The sequence below is a fragment of the Triturus cristatus genome, chromosome 1_2 (assembly GCF_964204655.1).
Source record: "Triturus cristatus chromosome 1_2, aTriCri1.1, whole genome shotgun sequence".
NCBI lineage: Eukaryota > Metazoa > Chordata > Amphibia > Caudata > Salamandridae > Triturus > Triturus cristatus.
This window is the reverse complement of record NC_140580.1, coordinates 591,560,903-591,582,892: the sequence shown is the minus strand read 5'-3', so window position 1 is coordinate 591,582,892 and position 21,990 is coordinate 591,560,903. Positions and strand designations below refer to the sequence as shown.

At 48.8% G+C, this 21,990-nt stretch overlaps 1 protein-coding gene across 1 annotated transcript in view; it reads left to right on the top strand.

Annotated features, from left to right (window-relative positions):
• CFAP43 (cilia and flagella associated protein 43) overlaps positions 1-21,990 on the top strand; it is a 638,428-nt gene that overhangs the window by 187,781 nt on the left and 428,657 nt on the right. Inside the window, exon 15 of the mRNA XM_085607024.1 lies at positions 15,566-15,718. Within this exon, the coding sequence (XP_085463150.1) occupies positions 15,566-15,718 (153 nt within the window). The remainder of the gene's footprint in view (positions 1-15,565; positions 15,719-21,990) is intronic.

Sequence of the window (21,990 nt, the reverse complement as noted above, 5' to 3'; positions counted from 1 at the left end):
CTAAAGAGCACTTCCAGAAATTCCAAGGGCTTTAGGGATTGGGACATAAGGTACTCTGTCAAAATGTAGCCTGTGTTTCTTTCATTGTAATGTGCAGTGCATTAACTCTAATGTACTTGTAATATGGTGACTGGAATATCTTCACCCTCTGATGGAAGATAATGGCAGGACAGATTCTGCACTATGTGTCACAGCAGACGAAGTAGAGGCTGCTACTTCTACAGCAATAAGACTTTCAATAATGGCAAATAGAAAGTCAGGGAAAGACAGTGGTCTTCCTGTTGTCATCTGACAGTAGACAACATATGCACTATATGTTGACACTGGATCCGGTGGGTAGTCAACTTCTTATACCATGCGCATGTTTCACAACTCATATTATATGGTTGAGGTACCTGGTCCTCTTTACCCACCCTGCCCATGTATTTGTAATCCAGAATGTGGTTGGGCTTGTGAACATCTGCCAAGGGACCCTGAACTGTGTGGATTGTTATGAGCACACAAGTTTCCAGCCTATTTAAGAATTTGTCTATGAGCAGTTCATTGGAATGCAACGAGCTTGCGTGAACCCTTTATGGTGCCTTCAAATTGTACCGCATGCCACAGTTCAGCTTTGTACAGCTCTCTGAACAGCTGTACAACTGCATTAGTTGTCCATGTAAAGGTTATAACCTTTATGAAGGAGTGGTTAGAGAAGTTCACCTACAATTCTCTCACTAAGTCTTAGCGTGCAAGGGGGATTTATAGAGGAGTCATTTCCAGTATGTACTCTGAGGCAGTATGCACAACCACTAGTACCAAAGGAGTAGCCATAAAATAAATCCCCCCCCCCAAATTTGAACCATATCCCGATTGACTCTGAGGGAGTGGGTTGACACTCATTTTAAAGGTGTTATATTATACAAACTGCTCCGTGCCTCCACCACCCGCTAAAGCTGCTAAAGTGAGGGTGTTCATTATATCCTTGACTAGAGCACTCTCATAACGTGTATTTAAATGCCATAACTATCTATTTTGCTTTATATGTACTGCCTGAATAGCAGTGGCCCTTTGTACAGGATCAACAAATCATTGACCGTTATATTATTTCCAGGAAAATATCTCTAGAAACTTAGCAAACAAATCATTTATGACATTCCAAATTTTGAAGAAACGTTCATGATCTGGATGGTACCAGGGCAATGCTATAGAATTATCACTGAAATGCAGCGTTCGCTGCATAACAAAAACTTGTCTCTACTCATGACCGGTGCGAAGCTGGGTGTTGCCCAAACCATACGATGCCAGCATGACTGTAGAGTTAATTTGTGTACTATTCCCAGGTTAGGCCTTAGGTCCAGAAAATATTTAACTGCCCACTTGAAGTGGGAATCCAATGGTGTGCATTCGAATGAAGCCCAAGGGTGTCTCCATGCTCCCTCAAACTGTTGATCTCACTCATTTGTTTGGTGCGCAATACCCTGAAGAAAGTCAACAGAACAAGATGGAAGTCATTAGGCAAAGCAATTGCAGTTATCTTCACATTTGGCGTCTGCAGTGAATAGGGGAATTTGGGATTTAATATTATAGAGGGGCTGCCAATGATGCCTCTGTCTGTGTTAGGTGTAGTACCTGCCTGCTCTCTGGATTGTGCTGCACTGCCACTGTGTCTTCACTGTGCAGATTGTACTTACAAAGGAACATCACACATGCCATGAACATGTTCCTAGAATAAGCAAAAGATGAGTCTTCACTGGATATGTAGGAAATTACCATCTTTTACATGATGTTCCTAGCCAGGTGTCAAAGTGTCAGTGCTTCCCCTGTAAACATGGATACATCGGCTTATTCCTAATTGGCCCATTAATTTGCCTGTAAGTCCCTAGTGTGTGGTATAGAAAGCTCACCCAAGGCCTGAAAGTGAAATGCCACTTGTGGACTGAAGAATCAAATGTGCCATCCTCTACAGTGGCAGAGCATACATGACTTGACACCTAACCTGTGTAGACTGACTGCTGCTATGTAAAATCTGCAGTGTGACCTGTTAATATAACCCTTTTTGATAGGTGTAAACCTCCTCCCTTTTAATATTAGTAAGTCACCTCATGTAGGCCTAGTAGCTCATTAGGGACGGTGCAAGGTATGTAAAAGTGAGACATGTAGAAAATTGGTGTCATCATATCCCTACAGTGGCAAGGCCCTAAAAACTATTTTCACTGTAACAAGGCTCTGGTTGACCCATATAGAAACACTTGGAAGCTAAATGTATTATTAATTCTGCTAACCCTCGGTTGGGACCAACTCGAAACATGATTAAACCACTAATATATATTAAAAGCCCAACTCAATAGTGAAGTTGGATTTCTAATAAATTCTAACAAAAAGTAACTTTTACAAAAGTAATCTTTTCTCTGCCCAAAGCTCCAGGAGGCTGATTTGCATTCACTGTACAGTAGTAGCCCAGCCAAGATTATCCCTGATGAGATGTGAAACCTTCTTACAGAGCACATTCAATCACTTGGGTGTAGGGAGCAAACCTAGGAAGTGAACTCCGCTCCGTTCGCGTTTTCCGCACTCCGTGCTCCGTGGAGCATGTGGAGTTCTGAAAAACTCCGCTCTGCGCAGCGGAGTAGAGTTTTTTTTCCCCGCTCGCATTTCGCAACGTCAAGTTGGCGAGTGCGAGCAAAAAAAATCCACCTCCTGGCAAGATTTCTCAATGCGTGTGGTCAGATTTCTCAATTCAGGCGATCGCGGGTGGTCGCAACCGCTCGCGTTGAGAAACCTTCTGTTTGCATTGAAAAAGTTGCTGCTCAAGTAGAAAATCTACTCGAGAGGCAGAAAAGAAGCAGCGCCCTCTTGCGCTGCTCATGGTGCAGTTTGTGTTGATTTTCCAACACAGGACAAACACCCGCTGAAAATCAACACTAACGGGCGTGACCAAGCGCACTCCGCCGCTTAAGGAACTCCGCAAACTCTGCCCAGGCTTAGTAGGGGGGTATTTTGGTTCCCTGACAGGAATTTCAGTTGGGGTGTACCCAGAAACTCAATATACTTCAAAGGGGCCTCCCCTGCTACAAGTTAATGTGAGGTGACAACTGGAAAGGCCCCAGCTTTTGTTCTGCTAGTGAAGGTGGCACCAAATCTAGTGGGGAGAAAGCTACCCCAGAACTGGTTTGGAGTGACCATAGAAGAGGGCACTGCTCATTACCGAGGGCCCACATGTTCTGCAGAAAGGGAGAATGGTTTCCCCCATCTTGGATTTTGAAGGTGAGGGACACAGTGTTTTTTTTTTTGCAGTATGGCAAACAGGAACGGTTGTAAAAGTGGATAGGGTTACCCTATGAATGTTACACCATTGGTTAGGAAGAAGGCAGGAGTTGCCCCCACCCACTAGCTGGTACCAGGAATAAATGTGGGACCCCGAGGCATCCTCCACTGAACACTTTCTGGACCTGAGGAAGAACAGAAAAAAACTGGACCTGCTGTCTGTGGCCTGAGAGGAGCCTTGAAAGACTGGACCTATTCCCCCCCCTTGTACCCAGGAAAAAAAGTGGACACCAAGGGTCAGTTGCCTGATCTCTAGTGTAGCTACAAGGCCATAACAAACTGCAAGAGGCCTTTTCCCTGAAGGGCTTTGCTGACCAGTACCAACTGGACCTGACCTGGACCCTGCTAGTGGCCACTGCTGGAGTGAGTTGGGACCCCCCCAAGTGCTATTCTTGATATACTGGGACCCTTGGCTATGTGTAACTAGACTTCTCCTGCCACCTCTGAAAAGCTTGGACCTAGTAGCATTTTGGACTTCCAGACCTCTTGAGGACAGGTGCAAACCACCCCAGCCTATTATTTCAAGGCCCGACCTTGCTGGGCTAATAAAACCGGTTTTGCAAGCTTGGTGCTTCTCCGCAGAAGGCAGTCCGATTCAGCGGACTCTTTCCAACAAGGTATACTGCCTCCCGCCTTGCCACCCTACCCTATGAGCTCCAAAAAAGAGACTTAGTCCAAAGATAAAAATCTTGACCTGGTGTAGGTGGCAAAAGTATGCATTTGGCCAGAGGACTTCCATGGGAGTGAGATTTTAATTTCTCCCACTCTGAGCTTTTCCTGCCAAAACCAACAACTTGAGCTGGCTTTATCCAACGCCTATCTTACTTAGTGAGGAGTTCTTTGGATACAGCCTGCTGCCTAGCAGTGTGGAAGGATTTTGATTTCCAAAAAAGAGGCCACGTCTGACTGGGTTGAACCTGGTTGGTGTATCCGACCACGCTCCTTTGCAGTCAGCCTGAAATCACATCTAGGTTCTGGTCTATCATTGACAACCATTGACGCTATTTGCTTTTTAGAGATATTTTCTCTTAAATCTTCAAAAGTTCTTATCTCTGGTCCCCCCTATTAGATTTTTATCATTGTAGTGTCATTTTATGTTTTTCTATTTACTCTAGTTTTCTGATTTGCTTTAGGATTCTTATAGCCTTGTTCTTTTAACTTTATTACTGTTTTGGAACTCCATGAATACTTTTCACACTGCCATCAGTCAAGCCTGTCTGATCTGTGCTGTAGCTTCCACAGGGTTAGCTCAGGTTGATTTAGTGAATGGTTGCCCTTGGCAAGAGATTTGATTATTCCTTGAGGTGGGAAATTGTCCACTCCAAATAATAATGCAGTTTCATACAGGATGGAATTCCAGCAATTGAAAAATCACTTACAGATTCAACTCCATAATCCTTTTTCTCAGATTCTATCTCAGCATTTTTTTTATGTATTTTAATTTTTATTTAATGCTATTTTATCTTGCGCGAACATTACCCGAAGGTGTCAGAGCACTTCACAAAAGAACCAGTTGCGTTACATAAGGACTTTGGATTTCATGAGTTACATAAGAGATACAAGCAGAACAAATTGCAAAGTCACTCAGGGAAGAGATACAAACCGATAAACTCTAAGATCACATAGGAGTGGTAGTAAGTACAACGGTCTACTACATATACTAGTGGTTAGAGTTATATATATACAAATTGCAAATTCACTCAGGATTACATTTTAGCAGCAATTAGGCTTGGACAAATATATATTACATATTTACAGAGCAGGAAATTATTGCCATCGTTCAGCCAGGTGTTCAGGTGGTGTTGCACTCAGGGGTGGTGGTTTTGGGCCCGTAGGGGTCCCCGAAGAAAACGTTAACTAAAAATACAGCTACATTGGTTGCTGGTTCAGTTAAAAGATGTGTAAAACAAGACCAATGGAGCAGGCCAAGGGGTGTAAAGTACTGGCAGGGAACACCATAAAGGTCAGAAGTTGACAAAACCAGTGGTGATTCCTGAGATTACCCAGTGTGAGGCCGGTCACCCTCACCGCATTGGGTTGCAAAATAAAGTCGTGAAGGGTGCCTCCTTGGGATAATGCCGTGAAGGGGCAAGATTCAAATACGGGGGTAAACAGAGGGTGATGGTCAAAAGGCGGAAGAAAGGCGCTGACCAACAGTGAGGATCAGGTGCAGCCGCAAGATGAAGGGTCCAGGTCATGGAGGTAAATACCTCACAACAAAATGGTGGGCAATGCGTGCAAAACCGAACCGGCTGAAAAGTCAGAGAGAACACCTACCCCAGGAACAAGGCTGAATGGGAAGGAAAAGTCACCAAAATTTGAAGGAGGAACAGCAGGGTGTCGTCGACCCCTCGCCTGGCATCGAAAGTAAGGGGAGAAGTCAGCGTAGGCTCGGATCCGTAAGGGAATGGCAGTTGCGTGGTCAGGAGGGCACGACACAGCCAAAGGGGAAAACAAGCTCATAAAGACGGGCTTCTGCGTTGTGGCACTCTCCAGGAAACTATGTCCGGGGTCGCAAGATCCACACGATTCAACTGAAGCCCCAAAGCGGCGCCGCCAGAAGATAGGAATTCGCAGCAAAGGTCTGGGAAGGCAAGCGTAGATCGACGGGACCGCCTGGACAGCGAGGCGGACATGCAGCCGGAAGACCCACCGGAGTTCACAAGAAGGCGGGGGGAGAAAGGAGTACCAGCGGAGTGATGAGGGGCACTGTGCCCGATGTCCGGCTGGGTAGGTGACGGCAGCGGCGGTGTACAGCTCCACCGGACATCGGCCATGTTGCTCCGAATCTGTTGCAGAGCTCTCCTCCATTATTCCAGATGGAACCAGGACAGCAGTCATCCAATGAATGTGTGTGTCTATATGATGTGAGCTGAAATAAAGTGATAATAAATGACTAAGAAATAGCTGAATAAAATGAGAAAAAAACACTTTTCGCACTCTTCTCATTGTGAAACAGCGAACTTCACCAAAGAAGCTAAAAGAGACAAAAAAGAAAATACTATTCTTCTACCTGCAGCATATGCATTATCACAGCATACATAGTGGAGCAATGCTAACCCATTTCACCCGTAGTTCTGCCATTCACATTCCCCTTCCACCCACCACGGTACAGGGCAATGTGTTAGCCCACATCAGCCATTGATCGGTTACTCTGCCTTTCACATTTTGCTTTACGCCCATTCCAGCAGACTTCAGTGAGAAAGGTATTGAGCTTCAGAATGTAGCAAAAGGACTGCCATGTTTTTCCTTCCCTGAGGCAGAGGGATCAATCGTGCTTTCCTCTAGGGCTCGAATGTCCCTTCACCATCCAGGGAAGGGAAAATAACAAATTAAAAAAGAATGCCTTCCTGGGGAAGCGACCTTTCCCAGCAGGGTCGACCCCCTCCTAAAACACGAAGTTTGAAAGAAGCATTAATAAAAATGCCTACTCAAAACTTTAGGGTGCTGCCTAGATGGAGGGATGCCCATGGAACTACTCAACAGTTCCTTCTTTCCATTCAAGTGGGGAAATGCCCACACAGCTCATTGACATCACCAAAGGGTAGGGGATTGGGTGGGTGTTGAAAATTAGGCAATTTTGCTTCAGCCCCCAACAGGGGAACTGAAGGGGAAGCCTCCAGTTCTTGAGCTAGGTCTCCCTGAGCCCTTGCCCAGTGTCTCATCACTGCCAATGGCTGCAGTCGCCAACGCTTCGAAGGCCGAACTAAAGAGATTAAGACTAGTTGTCCTAGCAGTCATTTCTTTGGCTTTTTATATTTTGTAGGGAGTATCTAGTGCAATCCAACATGCAAAGGCCAGACTCCCTGACAGCCATGAGTGGTTTGTGTTGCTGAATCTAGGAGTCAATGTAAGTGGCACTTTACGAACACTGCATAACAAACATTCAGCTCCTGGTTGTTATTGAGTGCAACACCTAGGACTTCACGTCAATTTTCTTCTCCCTAATTCCTATTATTATTTCCCAAAGTGCTCATGGGAGGGCCTTCTAAAAAAACGTGCAGCATCTAAATGTCAAAACATGAGTCAATAGGCAGCACTGGGAAAAAAATCTTGTCTATGCAGCACCAACAAAATTGTGCAAGACTTCCATTTAGAGAGATTTTCGACCTCAGGTACACGTGCATATTTTAGTCACAAATCCTGCAATTCACAAAATCATAGTTTGCCTCAGCAAAATGACTTTTTGTCATGTACCAAGTACCTTTTTTGATTTGGAAAAACCCTTTCGAATTGCAAAAGGGGTTTTGCAATTCATTCAGAATTGCAATTAAGATGAGGCGTGAAAGGGGCATTCCCTCCTCATGGTGAATTGCAATAAGATGTATCAATGGTTTGTGACTGCAAGTTTGGCCGCAAACCACTGAAAAGATACCAACGCCCCAGAGGGGTTGGTAACTCATTGAAACAAGCAATGCAAATAGGTCTCGCATTTGTGAGTTAGATCTATTGACGTTGTAAATGGCAATGTTTTTTACCTACACATTTTATTTTTGGAGTGAATGTATGTAGTGTGCAAAATCCCTTGAAAAGGTCCTGCACTTCGTAATAAATATATTGAAAAAGACGCAAAGTGTGGATTGTATCAACAATTGCTTGGCACGAACCTCATGGGTGAAGTGTCGCCACACATGCACACTGTGGTGCTTTACTAATGCGAAACTCATTAATAAAAGTACTGCTTACAGACTAACCAACGCGATCGGGATTGGAGCATGTGAATCCGAATCCCGGCTTCTCTTTAATTTTCTAGACTATTTGACTCACTCTCCTGCGTCTTGGTTATCCCCCAAACACTGGGAGGCAATGAAGTTTGCCAAGGAGGGGGCGGGGGGCTTCGGGGGTACTTGAAAATGTATTCATTGCTTAGTTGTCAAAGGTCGCCCGGTGCTATTAGTTAAGTGTGCAGATTTCATTGAGATATTAAGAGTACTTTACTCGCATCTATGAGAAAATCGACATTAACTAATCAAAATGCCAAAATGCGTGTCAGTTTTCACAGTGTTTGGGGCAGTACTGGTTGCTTAGTTTCATTGCATTCATTTTTGTATTTACTCATTTACACAGCATCCAAAGTAGGTTACCTAAGCCCAAAGCCCCGAGTTGTTAAATGACCCATAGGAGGGAGTGTTTTACAGTTGAGCAAATGTGTCCAAATGTAATTTTGGTAGTGCCATGGAATGATCAGCCAATGAGGTACTCGATGAGCAGGTATTTAACTACAAGTTCAAAACGTACGGCATTGTGGCTGTTGTTTGTTTGTGCACAACCACCTCTCTGAATGTGTTTATTAACACAGAGCTTCATCTACCAGACAGTGCTCACAGAGGGGCGACTAAAGCACAGAACAAAATTTATTAATTTATCCTGAGTGTGAAGGCACCCGGAAGGCTTGGGTGCCCCCCCGGAGAGGCTAGGGATCCCAGCGCTTCTACAGACTCTGCCGTGCTCCTCTGCACCAGCAGGGCACAGCTCAGAATCTGCCGCTTTGGCTAAGAATAGGTGAAAGGGATGAGGTTGGGGCATGTGGGATTTGCCGGCAGATTTCCAGGTTATTGAAAGTGATGATTCTGACGTGAGGCAATGGAGACTGACTTTGTCTATTTGTCTGCACCAGTCTATTTCTCTACCATCTACTGGGCTCACTGTCATGTATCCATTCATCTCTCTTTGTTAGAGGTGCGCGAGCCAATATATTAATTAGCAGGTAGAGCCAGCCGGAAACGAGCCAAGCGTATACGAGCCAGTGGGCGAGCAGTGAAAATGATCGGCATGTTAATCATACAGAAAACATGATGTAATTGTGCGATAATGTCGCTTCAGAATTAAAAAAAGGGCATTTCTTTAGCGCGTCACCTCAGTAAACAAGATTATAGCACTGAATTGATGCAGTTATTAAAAGTGCTCGTTTTAAGCATGAGTTAAAACACTGCCGCTCCTCCCACCTGACAACAATGCCATTTGTGAACTAAGAGGCATCAGTTGCCATGCATACCCCGAATGTTGCCTAGAGTCCCTGGTCCCCGGTCCCCCTGCCACGTTCTCTCTCCCCCGCTGTTTCTCTCCGGCCCCCTCGCCGTTCTCCGGCCCTCGCCTCGATTTTTGCCTCTTTTCTCCACAGCTTTTGTCCACTTTTGGCCCCCTCGCCGTTCTCCGGCCTCGCCGATTTTTCCCGCCGTTTTTCGCTTTTCCCCGCCCACCCTCCCGCCGCCCACCTCCCAGCTGACCCCTCCTCCCCCAGCTACCCCATATATGGCGGCCGCTGCGAGGCGGAGGTAGCGACCCTTGACCCCAGGGTAGGTCGCTCCCCCACCTCCGCAGCGCCACCAGTGCCTGTCTGCCTCCTCTCACCACCTCTCAGCTCCGCTCCAGCTGCCGTCTTGCCCGCTGGTGTCCTCCTTCGCCCGAGTGCTTGGCCCCGTGCGACTGGCTTGAGTGATTGATCTCTCCCCGTTTTCTTCCGTGTAACCCGAGTGCTTGGCCCCGTGTGACTGGCTTGAGTGATTGATTTCTCCCCGTTTTCTCCCGTGTAACCCGAGTGCCTGACCCCCCGGGTGTGCCCGGTCCCCATGCCACGTTCTCTCTCCCCCGTTGTTTCTCTCTGGCCCCCTCGCCGTTCTCTGGCCCTCGCCTCGCTTTTTGCCTCTTTTCTCCACAGCTTTTGTCCACTTTTGGCCCCCTCGCCGTTCTCCGGCCTCGCCGATTTTTCCCGCTGTTTTTCGCTTTTCCCCGCCTACCCTCCCGCCGCCCACCTCCCAGCTGACCCCTCCTCCCCCAGCTACCCCATATATGGCGGCCTCTGCGAGGCCGCGCAGCGGACGCGCGCAGCGGGCGCGCCGAAGGCGCGCCTAAGGCAAGCCCGTCTGCGCCCGTCCGCGCCCGGACCGCGCCCAGCGCCCGAACCCCTGGCCCCCGCAACCCCTGCCTGACCTACGACTCCGCCACCCTCGCCAACCTCAACCCCGGCCGCACGCCGGGCTGCTACTGCGCCACCCCGAAACGAACCCACGGACCCTTCACCTGCAGCAACTGCCGCTTCACCTGCCAACGGACTCACACCGCTCCCGTCAAGAACGACTCCCCCGAAAGCAATCTCCACTGCATCCTGGTCAACACCCGATCCGTCCACAGGCACGCCATCGAACTGTGGAACCTCATCAACTCAACGAACCCTGACATCGCCTTCCTCACCGAGACCTGGATGAACCCCTCCTCGGCACCCGACATCGCCATAGCCATCCCCGACGGCTACAAAATCATCCGGAAAGACCGCACCAACCGCACCGGAGGAGGCATCGCCATCGGACACAAAAGCTCCATCCGCATCTCGACCCACACCGACGGCTCACTCCCCGACGCCGAACATCTCCACTTCACGATCCACAGCGACCCCAAGACCACCCTCAGAGGCACCCTCATGTACAGACCACCAGGACCTCGCACCAACTTCAGCGAAGACATCGCAGACCTCGTCAACCCTTGCGCACTCTCATCCACCGACTACATCCTCCTAGGAGACCTCAACTTTCACCTGGAGAACCTCACCGACAACAACTCCACCGCCCTACTGGACAACCTCGCCAACCTGGGACTGAAACAGCTAGTCAACACCCCCACCCACTACGCCGGACACACGCTCGACCCCATCTTCTCCTCCAGCAAACACATCACCTTCAGCCACACCACCGAACTCACCTGGTCGGACCACAGCTGTGTCCACTTCAGCTTCAAGAAGACCACCATGCACCACCACACCCAGCAACCACCAAGAAGACACTGGAATCGTATCACCACTGAACAGCTCGCATCAACCCTCTCCCAGAACCAACCCACCAACACCACCGACCCCAACGAAGCCGCCAACAACCTCACAAGCTGGATCTCCGACTGCGCCAACCTCCTGGCCCCCCTGAAGACTCAAGCCAACACCAACAACCACAAGAAAAACTCCTGGTTCACCCCCGACCTCAAGGACTCCAAGAAAGAATGCCGCGCCCGCGAGAAGAAGTGGCGCCTCAACCAGACCGAGGAGAACATGTCAGCTCTCAGGGACGCCACCCGCCAACACCACCAACACCTCCGCGCCGCACGAAAAACAGCCTACCGGAACAGACTTGACAACAACGCCCACAACAGCAAGGAACTATTTGGCATCGTCAAAGAGCTCTCCAACCCGGACTCAGAAAACAACCCCATCCCTCCCTCACAAGACCTCTGCGACTCCCTCGCAACCTTCTTCCACCACAAGATCACCGATATATACAACAGCTTCACGACCACCAACGCGAACCCCCCCCCCCCGGAACCCGCCACCGACATCACCACCATCCTCACCTGGAGCCCAACCACCACCGAGGAGACCACCCGCGTCATGAACTCGATCCACTCCGGATCCCCATCGGACCCCTGCCCGCACCACATCTACAACAAGGCCGACAACATCATCGCACCGCACCTCCGAGACGTCATCAACGCCTCCCTCACCACCGCCACCTTCCCGGAGAGCTGGAAACACGCAGAGCTCAACGCCCTCTTGAGGAAACCCACAGCAGACCCCACCGAACTCAAAAACTTCCGTCCCATTTCTCTCCTACCGTTACCCGCCAAAGTGATTGAGAAAATCGTCAACGCTCAACTCACCAGCGCCCTGGACACCAACGACTCCCTCGACCCCACACAGTTCGGTTTCAGGGCCAACCACAGCACCAAAACCGCCCTCATCGCAGCCACGGACGACATCAGAGCCCTGACCGACAAGGGAGAAACCGTGGCCCTCATACTCCTGGACCTCTCTGCAGCCTTCGACACGGTCTGCCACCGCACCCTGATACGCCGCCTCAGCAACGCCGGCATCCGAGGCAAAGCCCTGAAATGGATCGTCTCCTTCCTCTCCGGAAGGACTCAGAGAGTCCGCCTGCCCCCCTTCAGATCCACAGCCACGGAGATCATCTGCGGCGTACCTCAAGGATCCTCCCTCAGCCCCACTCTCTTCAACGTCTACATGACCCCCCTGGCAAACATCGCACGCAAACACGGACTCGACCTCACATCCTACGCCGACGACACCCAGCTCATCTTATCCCTCACCGACAACCCCACTTCAGCAAGGACCAGACTACATGACGGCATGAAGGAAGTAGCGAACTGGATGACAGACAGCCGGCTGAAACTGAACACAGATAAGACGGAGGTCCTCATCCTCTGCCCTACTCCCACCGCATGGGACGACTCCTGGTGGCCCCCCGCCCTAGGCAGCGCGCCCCAACCCACCGACCACGCACGCAACCTCGGCTTCATCCTGGACTCATCCCTCTCCATGACCAGACAGGTTAACTTGGTGACCTCGGCATGCTTCAACACCCTCCGCATGCTCCGCAAAATCTTCCGCTGGATCCCCACCGACACCAGGAAGACAGTCACCCACGCCCTCGTCACCAGCCGCTTGGACTACGGGAACACTCTGTACGCCGGCATCACCACCAAGCTGTAGAGGAAACTTCAGCGGATCCAGAACGCTGCCGCACGACTCATCCTGGACATACCCCGCCACCACCACATCTCCGGACACCTGAAGAGACTCCATTGGCTCCCAGTCAACAAGAGGATCACCTTCAGACTCCTCACCCACGCACACAAAGCCCTTCACAACCTCGGACCCAAACTCATCAACAACCGCGTCTCCTTCTACACTCCTCCGCGCACTCTACGCTCTACCGGACAGGCCCTGGCAGCCGTACCCCGCATCCGCAAAGCCCACGCAGGAGGAAGATCCTTCTCTTTCCTGGCAGCGAAGACCTGGAACTCTCTGCCCAGCCACCTTCGCGCCATACCTGATCACCTCTCCTTCAGAAGACAGCTCAAGACCTGGCTCTTCGAGCACTGACCCCCCCCCCCACCAGTGCCTTGAGACCCTTTATGGGTGAGTAGCGCGCTTTATAAATGCGAATGATTGATTGATTGATTGAGAGTCTTATTATATTTAGAGTAACATTAAAATCTAGTTCATTAAACACGAGAAGTTTTTGTACAGCACGCATCTTGAATTTGCATATTTCAAGGTGGCAATAATAAAGATGAAAACAGAAGTGCTGGCAGGCAAGAAAACACGAACGGGAGTGGGGGGCGGGGGAGGGTGAGAAGTCACAGACTGAGGGAGGGGCGGTGGGGTGGGAAGACAGGGAAGAAAATAGTGTTAGGAGTAAAGGGGCCAATAGCTGTGGAAGGATACAAATGATGAATGAGGAGGGACTAACAAGCCTCAAACCAATCGGAAGGCAGCATTTAAGACAAAAGCCAATGGGCAGAGAGTGGGCAGAGCTTCCACGAAGCTCCCACACTACAGTATATACTGCATGCCTCGTAAAGCGTTGGCAGCGCATTCGCACTGCAACGCTAGGCGAGACCTAAAAAAGGGAAACTGTCTTTGTTGGACTGCTTCCCGTTTGGGGATTGTGTCAGTTGGCCGCGGGGAAATTAGACTGTGATCTAGGTAAACTCTGCCTACAGTTCCCAATGTCTTCCTGAATGGATTTTTTTTAAAGTAGCACCTTTTCCTTCAAGCAACAGGTGCTGCTTTAAAAAAAATTCTCATTAGAAATGCAAACAATAGGAATCATGTTCTGCTCTACATTTCAGGTTACCATCTCTGCGTAGATGGCAAATTGAAGAAGGTCGCAAATAGCGACTTACCAAATTGGATTTCAATCGGCAGACAATTCTGGGACCTCATATGACTGATCACCTATTAGTACATATGTTATATAACAAAATAGCAGGTAGATCGCAAACGCTCGGTGGGCAGTTTGTACTCCTTATTTACAACTAGGCTGATCGCACACAAGGCTGTGTTTGCCATAGAATGCAGAAGCACTGGACTGTGCTGTCCAGCATCCAAGTCAGACTAAAAGTAGAATTCCTAGGAAGTCAAGGGTAGGCGGCAGAGATAGCTTTGGTTGGAATGATCATCTGTGTGTGGTTGACTATAAAATGGTTTCTCTCTCAATTTGCTGCTTGGGTTTAAATATGGTACTTTGGGAGACTGAAGTAAAAGGCAAATATTTTTTTGTATGCTACCTTTAATTAGGGGTTTTATGATTATAAGATGATGACTATTACTTAATAATTAACTAATCTTCATTGGATCATTGGATCACCACACATTCTGGCACCAATGCCACTGACTTAAAATACCAAATAACAACAATTTTTTAACTGTGGTCTATCTAACGTCTGCAAACATTGGGCATCCTGAACGACTGAACTATATTAAATGAAACGGAGTCTTGATTTCAAATATTTCTGATCTACAGCTTCTTGAGTAATCTGTCCCATTTCTTTATATTGATTTTATTCAGTAGGTACATTTAATACTGTACACCTTCAGATCTTCCTCAAGTTAACTATTTTCTATAAGGTACACCTCCATATACCAGCAGTAGTTACATATTTTGATATTGCCTGTTGAAACACATGTAAAACAATTCTAGGGTTACATTGGTTGAAATTCATATTCCATCTGCATTGTGGCATTCTCGTTAATCATAACTAATCATTTCTGTGAATTATGGGTTTTAAAACCATATTTCTTAGTTAAGAACCATGTAAGTAATGTAATGCAAGATCTGTTAGTGACGCATCGGCTTAATTAAATAGGTACTCCTCAAGCCCTAAAACAACACATCTCTCTGCTACGATGTTTTATTAGTTGTGTTTTCTCTCAGAGATATTTGGTGGAAAAGTGAAGAAGGGGAGTGTGACATGAGAGTTTACTCTCATGAATGGGTCTAATCCAAGTGATCATACAGGTGAATACGTTTGCAGGTTTGCTTCACCATTGAAATGAAAATGAAAACATAAAAAAGGAAGATACGCTCAGCTATTTCAAAGAAAATTACACAGTCCAGCGGTATCCATTTATATACAAAACATCAGCGGCAGCCAACACAGGTAAACGTTGTTAGGCGGTGGGGCGGGGGCAGTGTGGTGGGGAGTGGGGGGGAGTCGACAAACGACGGAATAGGTATAATCAAATAAATAAATAATACCTATTGCGTCGTCTGTTGACTTCCCCCCCCTGCCCCGCCTCACCGCCCCACCACCCCACTGCGCTTACCTGAGACGGCCGCCGCTGCACTACAGTGAACATGCTTATAATCGGTCATGTTGAGGATCCTTATTTGTTTCGCTGATACTAGTAAACAACGGTCATCGTTTTGCATATGCTATTTTCTAATGTTGTGGGGATTTTTTTTGGTTAAAGGAGAACTCCAGTGGTGCTTCACCTCTCACTCCTACCAAGGCAGTCCAGGGAAATCAGCTTGGGGCAGGAGCCCTCTGTATGTCACCAGACCAAAGCTGGCTGGCATCAGTGGCCCCAGATGGAATGATGTGCATTCTGGATACACGTAATATGGTAACTATGAGTCCTTTGGTGAAAATCATGATTACATATTTGGTGTTTCTCAGTTGAATAATTAGCCCTGTTTTAACTGTTGTAATTTGTTTTGATCCAAGTTAAATGTTAGTGTTTTGTAAAACAGAAGAGTTGCAAATATGTAACCAACCTTGAATACTTTCATATACATTTTTGACATGTAGAAACTCCTGCCAATGGTATGTAATCGGTTGTATAATGAAATACGGTAACTGTCATAGTATTTTCTGTTTCAAGTACCAAAAACAAGTTTAGCGACCCTGCAGGCAAGTATACAGAAAATCAGCAAAAGCTAGACAAGTCGCTGTTGTAGGAATGGAGTAGTTAACCTGCATGCTAACCTATAAATAACAGCCAATAGGTGTGGCTCACATTGTGCAATGACTGCATTGTTATATGTTTCAATGTAAAAACCGATAGCACATACTGGTACAAGAAGCAAGCAGACAGGCAACACTTCTTTGGGCACATGCAAATGTGGTGATGGATGGACTGATGAATCTATACCAATAAAAAGATGATTGGATAGCTGTGAGTTCATGCAACAGTGGATGATCGAGTAAATGAATACAGATAGTAATGTACAAGTAGGTCGGCAATACTCGTATGGCCACATGCAGGCAAGGGGATGGATCAATGGAAGGACGGATGTATACCAACAAATATATGATTGGATAGATGCGACTTCATGCAACAGTGGATGGTTGAGTAAATGAGTGAGTGTGAGTGCACAGTTAGAAGATGGATGCAAATAGGTGTGTGGATGGATCAATGCTGGGATGTGGGTACATTCTGGATGCATGGATATTGGTGGATGAATGTTGCCAGGCTCGGTTTGGGGGGCCAAAGCGCTAACCGGGCCTAATAGACCTCAACCATGTCAGTTGAGGTCATTTACCTTTGATGTCCTGGCATCCGTCCTACTATGGCTGTGCAAACTGGACCATGTACACCCTCTCTGCATTTGACTCGCAGTGTAGTGAGCAGTGAAACACTTTCTCAGGGCGCTACTGTGGGGTAGGGAGACTCAGAACTGAAAGCGTCCACTGATGGGCATAATAATTCACTGCCCAGAGAAGTATTTTAATCCCACCAAAATGAAATACTTCACATAAGAAATGTTGCATACTAATGCGTTGATCTACTCAGTTGACTTGATTAAAGCGTGCATGTTGGCTCACTATGGGAACACCACAACTTCCCTGGTTTCTATAACCCATACCTTTTCTACTTTCTATGATTGTGTTTCCATGACTTGACATTTGTATTTAGACTGGGCACTTGTTAAAGTCTGGATCCCACAAAAATCTTTTTTAAAGTTCACAGTCATTGTTCAGCTCAGATGATGGTTTTGCCTGAGATGATAGACATTTGTTAGGCTTTCACATTAGCATTCGAGCCACAGTGGAACAGATGAGCAGAAGCGCTTGCAGGTGCAGCAACCCTGGAAGGTGTCCCCACCTTCTTCTTTTTGCATAGGGCACATTGCAGTGGCAAGAACTTTGGGGAAGCTTGCACTGATTGGGCAAATCCTGGCACTTCCGGATTTTTTTTTTCTTTTCTAAATAGTCTTTTTATTGAACATTTGCTCAGTATGCATAAATGATTACATAATTAACATGCACATAGTGAGTCATTGTGAAGAGAATCTAGCCACAATTCGTTGCAGATAGGAACGCAATAATCTAATAATACACAAGAGGTTGCAGGCACAAGGTAGGATGGAGAACAATGCAAATGGAGGATGCGCCTCTCCCTCATAGCCACTGACGCACACTCAGGATTCTGTATATTTGCTCAATTTGCCTCAAATCTTCCCATATTTTCTAGGACATCCCCAGCTTTAATAGACCTCACACTCTGCCAGGCCTGAAACCTTGACCTCTGGTTCAAGGCCAGCAGCTCCGCCTTCCAGCCGGACCGCCCCAGCACAGAGCCCTCTCCTGAGCAGGGTTCGAGCCGGCAGCCCGTCCCTGCGCCACAAGGTTCGCCCTGCCTGCAGTTCATCCATTTTCAAGGTATTTTACCCCTTGTGCCTCATTGTTGCTCCTCAGTGTTTGCCTCTGCATTTTCTTTATTTACTGTGTGTTTTTTTTCTCCCGCATTCCCTGCATCACCTGGTCAGTTTTCCCGCCGCAGCTGCCCCTGCGATCCAGCCTGCTCCCTCCTCCCCACCTCTGCTCCCACCCCCCTCCCCCTCACCTACATATGGCAACCGCTGCGCGGTCACGCCGCTGGCGCACCTAAGGCAAGCCTGTCTGCGCCCGTCTGTGACCTGACCGCGACCAGCGCCAGGAACCCTGGTTCTCCTAGACCCCACCGCTATGACTCAACCACCCTCCACGCACTCAATCCCGGCAGACACGGCGACTGCACAAGATCCTCGCCGAACTCCACCCATGGGCAGTTCTCGTGCAGACCCTGCCACAGATCCTTCACCATCGACAAAGCTCCCACGACCACCGAAGGCACGCCTGATGCACCACCGAAACCCTGACTTGCATCCTTCTCAATGTGCGCTCCCTGCACCGACACGCCGTAGAAATCTGGGACCTGATCGACACCCTCTCGCCCAACGTCGCCTTCTTTACCAAAACCTGGATCAATGCCAACTCCGGCCCTGACATCGCCACTGCAATCCCCGACTGCTACAAGATCCAGAGGAAGGACCGCCCGCGCCGCCCAGGAGGAGGACTTTCCATTGCACACAAAACCCCCCTCCAACTCTCAACATCCAGCACGAGTGACCCCCACTCCAACATAGAACGACTCCACTTCCAGATCCAGACCAGCCCCAGGACCATGCTACGCGGCACCCTCATCTACAGATCACCAGGACCTCACATCCAGCCCGCAACTCCCATCGCTGAGCTCACCACACCCCACGCCATCACCTCAACGGACTACATTCTACTCTGTGACCTGAACTTCCACCTCGACAACAGCAATGACCCCGACTCCACCACTCTCCTCGACAACCTAGGACTGAAGCAGCTCGTCAACAAGCCCACCCACAGAGCGGGTCACACCCTCGACCCCATCTTCGCGGGAGGAACTAACATCCGCTTCAGCCACACCACCCAGCCCCTCTGGACGGACCACCACTGCGTCCACTTCACCTTCAACACCACCACCGCACCCAAACCCCCCCCGCACCCGCCACGGTGGAACTGGAGCAAGGTCACAGAGGAGCTCCTCATCACCACCCTCCTTCAAAACCACCCCAGCGCCACGACTGACACCAACTTCGCAGCCAAGGAACTTCACTGCTGGGTCTCCTGCCGCGCCACCAAGCTCGCTCCCCTCCGCCTCTCCACCAAACAACGGCCTCTGAAGGCAGCCTGGTTCACCACAGAACTTCAAGAAGCTATACGCTCCTGCAGACGCCTAGAGAAAACCTGGCGAAACCAGAAAACCAAGGAAGCACAGAACAAACACAAGAGCACCCTGAAGGAATACCACCAGCACATAAGAGACACCAAACGGACCTTCATAAAAGACAAAATCCAGAACAACGCATCCAACCCCAAGGAGCTGTTCAACGTCATACAGCAGTTCGCAAAACCCACCTGCGAAGCCACGGACGCCATGCCTTCCCAGGAACTCTGCGACAAGCTCAGCTCCTACTTCCATCAGAAGATCAAGGTCCTCTACGACAACTTCAGCGAACCAGCGCCGGACGCCTCCCGCCGCCGCCGATAAGCCTACCATCTCGTCCTGGGATCCCGCTACCATCGAGCTCGTCACCGCGACCATGAAGAAAACTCACTCAGGAGCACCAACGGACCCCTCCCCACCGCACGTTTTCCACAGGGACGCCATCGCACCCAAACTAGAATGTGTCATCAACGCCTCCCTCAGAACCAGCATCTGTCCAGACGACTGGAAATGGGCAGAGGTGAAACCCCTCCTCAAGAAACCAACAGCCGACCCAACGGACCTGAAAAACTACCGGCCAATGCATCTCGGTCCTCTGGAGAGAGGACGCTAAGCGCACGGTCCTTCAAGAGGTCCGCACAATCCTCTTTGGACCTAAGGGCCTCATTGGAGTAGGTTTTCATAGTCCTGTGCGAAGGCTTCTGCTACATCAGTCCTAGAGGTGTGAATTTCTCCCCTGTGGTACTCAAGTTCGACTACCCAATTTCTATTTCTATCCCGCCTATCTAATCAGGTGATGAGTTTGTTGGCTTTATCTCCAATACCATACAGCCACCTCTGAGTAGCCAAGGCAGCGTTTTCCACTAGGTCTCTTAACTCCTGTTGTTTTTATCTAATGTTATTGGTCAGCCCATCATCCAAGACCTCCCCTCTTGTTTCCTCCCACTGTAGGGACATAATATCTTGCTCCAATTTTACTCACTGGGCAACCTGATCCTTTCTTTTAATCCCAGTAAGAGCCTGAGAGTGTCCATGCAACACAGTCCTAAAAGCGTCCCACAACGTGCACGCCGAATTTACAGAACCCACATTGACCAAAAAATACTGAGCTGTGCACTCTGTCACCTAGTTTTGGAATCTCCTGTCTCTCAGGTGCCAAGACGCTACCCTTGGTGGCAAAACCGTCTCCCTGATTGGACTTGACAGGGAGACCAAAACAGTGGAGTTGTCGGAGATGCCACGCACCAGGTGTGTCATGTCTTTAAATCGACTCATACCTTCGTGATGGGTAAATATGTAATCCAGGTGGGAGAGGCTGCCATGTCTGGCCGACAGGTTTTAATTCGGATGATGTATCCGCTAAAGGTCTGCCATACCGATGGCAGTCGTAAAGGACTGAAGTCGGCTCCCTCCCTGCATAGCTCCCCTTACTGGCTACATGCCCCACCCCAGCGCTATCACATCGTTCATGTCACCCCCATAACCAATGTCCCAGCTTGCAGATCCAAGAGGGAGGTGCCGAGGGCAGACAAAGTGTCCCCTTGAAGCTTAGGTGGTGCATAGACAGAGCATATGCTGAGCGTCTGAACTTCCCAAACTCCTGTCTGTTAAACTAAGACGCAGAGAGTCACACCACATCTGACTAGGTGTGTATGGTGTGGAGGTCTTCAGAAGGATACCTATCCCCGGAGACCCTGTACTGAAGCCTGCATGTGCTATCAGGTTATAGCCCCATTTGTCCGGGCCTTACAACAGTGGCCCATCAGATGAGTTTCTTGCAGAAAAGCCAGGCCTGGGGCATTTTGACTGATAAATTGCAACACCAAGGTATGTTTAATCTTAGGGCCCAGACTGTTCACGTTCTAAGACATCATTTTTTGGTCTGCGGGGGCCTGTGTTTCCATTTTGTGGGATGATGCAAGCACTTCCCACCCAAGACATGGATCAGGTCCTGGACCGCCCTCTTCCCCATGGTCTGGCCCCCTAATACCCTTGACCCGCCATGCAATTACATAAATGGTCAGTGCTCTGAGCATAACTTTGAACACAAAACAATGGCATAATATTCCCATAAACCTCCCCACGCGCTACCTTGCACTGTGGGTCAAAACATGCCCACCATCCCAATTTGCAGAGTGCATGTCGCCCTTAACTGAACAGCAAACGTGTCAAGGCATGGCCACTCTACCAATTCGTTGTCAACTGCTTACAGCCCTCATAAACCCTTCATGGAACCATCATTAGTGTCACCCATAGTTATTGCCCATAGAACAGATTTATTTGCAGTTCTTTATCTGTTCATGCAGTCCCCGAGTCCACTAAGATGAACTTTTACAAGTCTGCTCTGCAGAGTCCCCCCATCCACAAAACAGGAGAATGGCTCACAAGACAGCCAAGAGATCAGAGTTCGAATAGTGGCTCTTAATAGGGAATTCCGAAGCCCATCCAAGCAACAGTCTCACCAGTAGCCCCAAATATAATACAATCAGGTACTCATCCAGTGTCTGTCGATACCTCTACTGTGCCTCTTCCTCCACGCCACCAATTGTCTGGCCACTTCTGAATGCTGGTGCATCTTCACTTTGTCGGCCCGGGGGCACCCACTCCTGCCTCCACAAGGGATCCTCCCCTCCGAGATACACCAGTCCTCCAGCCAGTCCCATGCCACTGTTGGTGTAGTGAAGAACCATGTTTTGCCCTCCGCCTGGACGCATAGCTTGGCTGGGAACAGCATCATGTATTTCAGCTCTCTGTCGCGAAGTGCCCTCTTTACTTCCTTAGAACTACAGGAATGACGTTGAACCTGTATCCTAAAGTCCAGGAAAAAGCGCAATATGGCGTTTTTGTATTTCAATTCCCCCAGTGAGCCTGGA